Here is a 9,349-nt window from a genome sequence, read left to right as displayed (position 1 = left end):
TTTTAATTATGATTTATAGTACTTTTAAATATAACGTATAGTGTGTTTGTAGGCTCTTATTAGATTGAAAAAATATTTTAAATTAGTAATTATTGTAATTAATAGTGTATATTACGTAATTTTCAAATTTGTAATAAATTTTTTTAAATATTAAGTCTAATAATTTATAGTATCTTAAATGTAATCTTTGAATACACATAAATTAAAAAAAGAAATAAGACAAATAAATTATAAATTGAATAATTGACATTTTCAAATATTAATTTACCACAAAATGAAAGTGAAGGAAGGAGTTGTGAGGCAAAAATAAAGAGAAATTATTTGAAAAGGTGTCAAATAGACTGGAAAACGGGCCCATATGCATTGAATAGTTGGCAACCATTGAGTGGGTCATTAATACACGTGGCAGCGTGTGCATTTCACGCTTTTGGCTCCAAAAATCGCGTGTTTATTTATTTAAAGGTAGGATAGTTAAAGTGCCTATTTGTGCATTATGAAAGTTGGAGGTCAAAGTTAAAATTTGAAGCCAAGTTTAGGGGCCAATATATGTATTATGCCAAAAAAAAAAGTGTATTAACTTAATTTAAATACAAGATAAAGAAAATAAGAATATAAAAAGTAAGTAAAAAAATATATATTTTCACATGTGGCAGGCGAGTATGTACAAATCCAACCAACTTGGATGATTGAAGGTGCCACGACAGCACAAAAAGTGCACAAAAATATGAAATAATATGTTAGGGGGTAATAGGACCCTAGTTAAGTTTAGGTGTGTCTCTGAGTTTTCAGTTATAATCACATTAGATCTAATTCATAGGCCCCCAAGAACAAGTCCGATCTAATTCATAGTCCCCCAAGAACAAGTCCTCTAGAACAATCATGTCCAAAATCATTCCACACCACATACGAATAATGTAGTAATTTCTAAATCTAAGACGTTGAAAAACAAATATTTAAGAAGTTAAAAGTTTTACTTGCCTTACAACCAAATTATTTATTTTTTAAAAAAAACTACTTGCACTACCAAATTAAGTTGTAGAACTAGAATTTGTTAATCTTCATGTGGTCCAAATAAGTTTTGACTGCTAATTTCCTTGAGAAAAACTCTTTGAGGTACTTGTCCATTGTGACACTTGTGAATAGTGCAGGATTTGTAGAGTTTATTAAGGAATGAGCTGGTCCTATTTCTGCTTCTTGTTTTGGCATGAAAAACACTCCAATGGAAATCCTACTTGTATGTTCATTCACTGTTACTTTGTGTTCTGGGCTTTTGTAAACACCATTGCTCCAAATCTGCATGTTTAATTAAAAAACATAAGACCAAACCAAAAAAAAAGAAGAAGTTAATAGTTAAAAACATATTTGAATTATCATTTATATATTAAACACACACCTTAATTATCAATTGTTTCTTTTCTCTACTTGATAGGGTTTATGATTTTCAAATAGGAAAATAGAACAATTGATAATTGGGGTGTGTATTTAATACCTGAACTATCATTATTTATATATTAAAGCACACCTCAACTATCAGTTATTTCATTTTTCTTATGTAATAGGGTTTAGAGTTTAAGGTAGGAAATTACGAACATCTAATTATAGTTGAAGTGTGTTTTAATACATATATAGATGACGGAAGTTCCCTCTTGTCCTACTTGAACTATCACCATCTAAATATTGGACCTCAACTATTAGTTATTTCATTTTTTTATCTGATAGAGTTTACTATTTTCATGTGGGAAAATGCATAAGTACCCCCAACCTATGCCCAAAATCCATGAGACACACCTAATCTTTAATAAGGTCCTATTACCCCCCGAACTTATTTTATATATAATTTTCTACCCCTTTTCGGCCTACGTGACACTATCCTTGAAAAAATTGTCAACACGCGCTGGACCCACAAGATAGTGCCACGTAGGCCGAAAAGGGGTAAAATTATATATAAAATAAGTTCGGGGGGGGGGGTAATAGGACCTTAGTAAAGGTTAGGTGTGTCTCTGAGATTTCGGGCATAAGTTTGGGAGTACTTATGCATTTTCCCTAAAAGAAAAGAAAAAAACATTTGTATAGTACACAAAAGTGTCAAAACTAACCTCAAGAATATCTCCAATGTTCACAACAAATGCATTAGGAATGAACTCTACTGGGATCCAAACACCATCCTGTTTGACTTGCAATCCATCAACTCCATCAACTTGATGAACTATGGTAATTGCACTGCCATCTGAGTGAGTCCCCAGCCCAGTTACCAACTCAGGTTTAGGGTATGGTGGATAATAGTTCATCCTCATTGATTGCATTCCCTTCTCATACATTTTTAGCATTACCTCCCTGTCAATTTTTAAAGTTTTTGCTAGACAACCTAGAAGGGATGTAGCAAGTTTCTCCAATTCTTCAAGATAAGCCTCAAGACTTTCTCTGTAATAAAAGTAGACTAACATGTGTTACATCTCTATTTTAGTTTAAACATTTATATATGACAATATTAGCGCATGAAATTATAATCCGTCCAAACTTACTAAAGTTTGGGTTGATTATTATTCATCCCTTATTAGCAATTTTAGTCCATCAAAGTTTGGATGGATATCTAGCCCATATTGATTCATGAAAAAATTTGTCAAAATAATCTTAAAAGATATTTTATTTTATTGTACTAAAGATTGCATAGGAGAACAAATAAAACAATTAAAACTTAGTAAGAGTTGGACGGTTTGAGATTTCAAGCCAAGTAATTTTATTGATCCGCTCATTTATTAACTTAACTCATTTTGATTCAAATTCAGCCCAACCCCCCATTCGCCACCTATAGATGTTCTGACCTAAAATATACTACCTCCATTTCAATTTATTTTTTTTACTTGATACGAAGTTACAAAAGTAAAAAAAATAATATCTTATTAATCTTGTGATCTTAAATTAAATATATGCAAAATATACCAAAATGCATTTTAATCTTGTGAGTCGTGTAAAAAATTAACGTTAAAGAGTTATCAAAAGAAACATAAACATTCTTTTTTTAAGCAGATTAAAAAGAAAAGTAAGATAAATAAATTGAAACAGACGAAAATATGTACCTTAGTGAAGGTGGGAGCTTTGGAAGAAGATGTGGTTGTCTTGTATTTAGGGGATATGAATTCATGTAAAATCTCTCTACATGGTCTGAATTTACCCCCCCTCCAACAATTGCTTGACCATAACCTTGGCTATTTCCCAATTGTGGCGCAAACTTCATTTTCTCCTCTAAGGGAAGTCCATAAAAATTCTCAATTGCCTTATCTAGTTTCTTGATCAATGAAGAACACACTCCATGATTTGTCAACTATACACAAAATTTCTAATCACATTATAACTCAAATAAATGCATACATGAAATTAATTTAAGTACCCTTTAATAGATCTTGTATGTAGCCTATCCCCACAACTAAAAACAAATATGTTTGCCATCCTAAAATGTCATTCACAATCAATCTATTGTCAGATCTCTCTAAAACAATATTTTTATATAAATATAAACGCCAAATTATTTTTTTCTCGTAGATGATCTTTTATGTTATATTTTAACTCTATAACATTTTTTATCTATAATAATAATAAGTATCTTTATAACTGTACAATTTTTGTAAAACTATATGTTGGTAAATAGGTGAGCAAGTTTATAGTTTTGATGATTGACAAAGTAAACTATGATGCATTGTTTATCATAATCAATTAATGAAACCAAAGGGGAAAATTGTTGGAAAATAAGAGAACATGTATATAACTTTGATGATTGACAATATAAATCTGATTCACTACTTATTGTCTTATATATACTTTATCCCATGAATCAGGTCCCCACCAGACGAGACATAAATGCACAAGGACAACTTGAATATATAAGGGTGATTGGGACAAAGAAAAAAAAGAGAAAGAAATAACATAAATAAAGGAGCAAAGAAGGAAAAAAATAAAGAGAATAATTTTGAGTCCAAGTAAGAGTCAACAAAGCAGATAAAAAAAAGAAGAAGAAAATCACAAGTTTTTTTTTATACGAGGTCAAGTTCTATTGAAGTAAAAGTCGTAGATATTTTAAGGCATGACAAATCTTCCGTATATATATGACATGAAAATCATCGAAAGTCATATCTATTGTATATTCACGAGATTTATTAACTTGAGAGTAATAGACAATGGAGCAAAGCTATAGAAATTTATCATAACAATATTGGAATCTGCAGATTCACTTGTTGTGTTCGACTCTGTACTATTGAATATTAAAGTTCGATCTGTTGGAAATCTTACGGAAAATATCTTTATCACGAACATTTGTTCGGATTTCACCAAAGCTTGTATTTCACTGCGAACTCTTATAGGAAATTCTCATAGTTTGAGGCGTGTCGAAAGACACTGTCCTTAAAGATATTTCATCCGGTATAGGTGTATCCCCAGGGTTCAACAAGCTCTTCTAGTACAAAACTAGGAGCCAGAAACTAACAAAGATACACAATAGAAAGAAAATCTAGCACATGAAACATGGACAAAGGAGAAAGGAAAATCTCTCTTTTTTAACATTTTTTTCGTGAACCAAGAAGCAAATCATTTATAGGAAATGAGATAAGATCATTCTCCCAAATGTTTGCAGGAAATTCAAGACAATGATAAGATGATTAATGGGTCATAAAGGTTAATAATGGGAATGTTTAAACCTGAAAGTCAATTGCCAAAATATGGCTTTCAATGGTGGAAAATATAATGGAATTATGGCTAATCAAGGCTAGGCATTCAAGCACAATAAATATATATTTAATACTCATAAACAAGATCAGAAAGAATGTACCTAGACAATATTATGAATACTTCTTTTTGAGATATTAGAACAATTTTTTCAACAATCCCTACATATCTCAAAAAGAATATTAAGAATTGAAAGAAATAAGAAGTTTTGCTGAATTTTCACATATGAGTACAATGCATTGAATCTGGTATCCGTAGACTATGAATCAGACCTAGATAAAACAAGATTAAACTTACAGAACAATTGGTGAAGTTTAGAACTTCTATGAACCAATAATTTTTTTGTAAGTCCAGCGTCTTATTATATCACATTATACCTACACAATCTTTGTTGTTATTGCGGTTTTGCGCCGTGTGTCCTGGTATTCATGAGTGCTCTAGAAATCTGTCACAATTTCATAGAAGCGGTACCACTTCACACTCATATAGGTTCAATCATCAAGTGTATTCTGCAGAGCAATACACCACCTATAAAAGATATGAATTGGATTAAGAGTTCTAACTTAGCCTCACTTTGCCTTGCAGATTGTTGCACTATATTCACACATCATAGGAGAGACATAATTTTATAGTGCTTACTTGATCAATTAATGACTTGTTATTACCAATATGAACCTAATTCATGGGATCTTCAATCACATAGGTTGGGTTACCATCATTGTTGATCTTCTCAAAATGACAAAAGTCTTACTCCCCTCGATGTTTCATTAGTCAGTGAATTGATTAGATTCACCTTCGACTACACATAATTCATTTACGCAAATAATTTATCTCACTACAGTAGCTTCTTCACATTGTGTCTCAAACACATATATCTAATTTAGTCACATAAAAATTGGTTTTAATCCAATTAGAATACACACTATGAGAGTTGTCTTGACCACTTNAGATCATTCTCCCAAATGTTTGCAGGAAATTCAAGACAATGATAAGATGATTAATGGGTCATAAAGGTTAATAATGGGAATGTTTAAACCTGAAAGTCAATTGCCAAAATATGGCTTTCAATGGTGGAAAACATAATGGAATTATGGCTAATCAAGGCTAGGCATTCAAGCACAATAAATATATATTTAATACTCATAAACAAGATCAGAAAGAATGCACCTAGACAATATTATGAATACTTCTTTTTGAGATATTAGAACAATTTTTTTCAACAATCCCCTACATATCTCAAAAAGAGTATTAAGAATTGAAAGAAATAAGAAGTTTTGCTGAATTTCCACATATGAGTACAATGCATTGAATCTGGTATTCGTAGACTATGAACCAGACCTAGATAAAACAAGATTAAACTTACAGAACAATTGGTGAAGTTTAGAACTTCTATGAACAAATAATTTTTTTGTAAGTCCAGTGTCTTATTATATCACATTATACCCACATCTTTGTTGTTATTGCAGTTTTGCGCTAAGAGGCCATGCGTGTGTCCTGGTATTCATGAGTGCTCTAGAAATCTGTCACAAATTCATAGAAGCGGTACCACTTCACACTCATATAGGTCCAATCATCAAGTGTATTCTGCAGAGCAATACACCACCTATAAAAGATATGAATTGGATTAAGAGTTCTAACTCAGCCTCACTTTGCCTTGCAGATTGTTGCACTATATTCACACATCATAGGAGGGACATAATTTTATAGTGCTTACTTGATCAACTAATGACTTGTTATTACCAATATGAACCTAATTCATGGGATCTCCAATCACATAGGTTGGGTTACCATCATTGTTGATCTTCTTAAAATGACAAAAGTCTTACTCCCCTTGATGTTTCATTAGTCAGTGAATTGATTAGATTCACCTTCGATTACACATAATTCATTTACACAAATAATTTATCTCACTGCAGTAGCTTCTTCACATTGTGTCTCAAACACATATATCTAATTTAGTCACATAAAAATTGGTTTTAATCCAATTAGAATACACACTATGAGAGTTGTCTTGACCACTTAGTCTCATCACCAATCAACTCCACAACAACTAATTCTAATTAATTGTTTTTATATAATGGCATTCACAAAAATGTACCAACTTCTTTTACCTTTTTCATCATATATTATACTCTTCTAGTACCACAAACTATTCAATTTATTTGGTACTAGACTTGTAGTACTTCTCATGTGTCATCAATGACTTCTTTCCAAAATGATACCTCAAGAAGCAATATTATTTCAAACAACAATAACACAAAAGATATTATCACTTTTAAACACTCAACAATACCATTTTTATTTTTCCAACTCTATCGTTGTATTAAGTCACACCACAACTAACTTTCACAAGTATGTATATACAACTTTTTTAGTACACAATCAAAAACTTAAATCCTATTTTTCTTAGGATCATATAGTACAACCTTAGCAAAACACTCCTACGTACACTTTCAAATATTTCAAAATAGAGGGATAACATTTTCAATGTTCATAAAGTTTTCAATTTTGTATGCCACAATAGCATAATAAAATATATCAAAAGACTCCATTTTTATTTGTCAACAAAAAATTACTTTAGCATATCTAGAGAAATAGTCAATAAATGTACCACAATAACATTTGTCACCTTTATTCATTGTTTATACAAGTCTCACAAAAATTTGAAGAGTTATTTTGAACAATTTAAATACTCTAAACACAAGCATATAATTTTATTTTATTTTTAGTATGCACAATTCCAACACAAACTTCACACTTCAAGTGTTTATAGAAATAATACACTGTGTACTATTAAAATAAAATTAATTAAAAAAATACAAGTTTAAGTTCATGTCATATTTCAAATGAATCAATCAAGTAAATGTAATCACTAGCATGTTCATATTGAACAATATTAACCACAAATAAATCATGCTCAACATATCATCATCTATGATAACATTTGTTAACACATTATCAAATTCAAATAAACATTCATTCAATATTTTCTCATAAATCCATAAGCATCAATCTAGCACAAATATTAAAATCATGTACCATCTCAAATAATGTCAAATGTGAGTTTAATAAGAAGAACTTTTCCATTCCAAGAACTTGAACAGTTCTAGAATCACCAACATATATGTAACACCTCACTTTTTGAAAGAACTAGAAAGAGCTAGAATTAGAAAGAGTTGTTTTTAGAAAGAATGAAAAATCTGGAAATTTGTTAAGTTATGTTAAGTTTGGGTTTTGGTCAACTTCAAACGACCATAACTCCTAGCTCAGGATGAGTTAGGTGTGCTTCCAGATACCGTAGGAAAGATCGTTGAATTATATTTCCAACACCACCAAGTTTGCACGATTTCGAGTTTGTATGAGTGATATATGACCATTGGAAGTTGGGTTGTTTGGATAAGGAAAGTCCAATCCGGATTTTGAAAGGGTAGTTTGGTCTTTTCCTTGCCCAATTGTTTTATTTCATTTTTGTTAATTAAGTTAGGGTCTAATCAGAATTAGATCAGTTTACGCTTTTACCAAAATACGCTAGGGCTTGGAGAAAAGAGAAAGAAGGAGAAAGGAGAAGAAAAGTTCATTGTTCGTCGAGTTCTTGGAGATTTTCGTGTATTCACCAAGGGTTAATCCCTATGAGGTATGTGAGACTTTCATAGCGTTGGGTTCGTTCACCCACGCGCCAATCATGTTTAGTTCAGTAAAATTCGTTCGAAAAAGGGTTGAATGTTGATGTCTTGATATGTGTTTCTTGAATTTGCTTTCGTTCTTGAATTGGGCTGAATTGAGGAGTTCTTGAGGTTATCGCGTCGACTTTTAAAGTGGTGTTAAGTTAGGTTCTTGGGTACATATGCTGGGTATCTGAATCTAAAGAGAACTTGAGGAAAATAGTCAAGTTTAGACGAATTGGGATTGGAAAACGAAGAAGGAAAAAGTCGGGCGAATCTGGGCAGTGGGGCCGCGTCGCGGACCTGCTCTTTAGATTTGAGAAAAGTTTCTTCACGTTGCGGAGCGGTCACAGACCGTTCTGCCTCAAAAGTTATTTTCGCAACCAAATAATTAAATACATCTCCGTGTCGCGGACCTGCTTTCAAATAGTGATTTCTTGATCTTTTCTCATGTTTAACTATCTAAAAGCACTCTTAAACATCATGAGATCTTTCCTTTCACAAATCACAATCCTTGAATCCATTATTCAATTCAAGGAAAGTTAAGAGTCAAGTCAAGAGAAGTTCATAGAGTCTTCCAAAAAGTCTTTTATAAATGTTTTAACTTTGTTTTAAGGCATGAGTTTTGAGTTGAGTAAAGAGTAAAGTTTGAAGTTCATTTCTTCAAAAGAGTATATCGGGACTATGTATTCCAAAGAGTAAAATATTTTCACATTTAAAGAAGAAAGGAAACCTTGATTTCCAAAAGAGCCTTTGAGCTAGTTTTCAGTTAAAGAGTAAATATTTTCACATTTAAGCAAGAAAGGGAACATCGATTCCAAGAGAGTTTTTAAGCTAAGTTTTGAATAATTATCTCAAACCAAAGAAAGAAGTTATGTTTTTAAACATATGAGCTGAGTATTTTGGGAGTAGTATTGAGCACCGATATGGGGACGAGTTTGAGTTCAGATAACTCACGCCTCCATACACCA

The 9,349-nt window shown here is 31.6% G+C and overlaps 1 protein-coding gene across 1 annotated transcript; it reads right to left on the bottom strand.

Annotated features, from left to right (window-relative positions):
* Positions 1–1,041: 1,041 nt before the first annotated feature.
* Positions 1,042–2,318, bottom strand: LOC125869993 (codeine O-demethylase-like). Its single transcript, XM_049550370.1, has 2 exons — positions 2,097–2,318; positions 1,042–1,293 (listed from the first exon to the last, which is right to left on the bottom strand). Exons 1-2 carry the CDS (start codon positions 2,316–2,318, stop codon positions 1,042–1,044), a joined length of 474 nt encoding a protein of 157 aa, XP_049406327.1.
* Between the last annotated feature and the right edge of the window lie 7,031 nt (positions 2,319–9,349).

The sequence above is a fragment of the Solanum stenotomum genome, chromosome 7, assembly GCF_019186545.1.
Source record: "Solanum stenotomum isolate F172 chromosome 7, ASM1918654v1, whole genome shotgun sequence".
Classification (NCBI taxonomy): Eukaryota; Viridiplantae; Streptophyta; class Magnoliopsida; order Solanales; family Solanaceae; genus Solanum; species Solanum stenotomum.
This window is presented reverse-complemented; position numbering and strand designations above follow the sequence as displayed.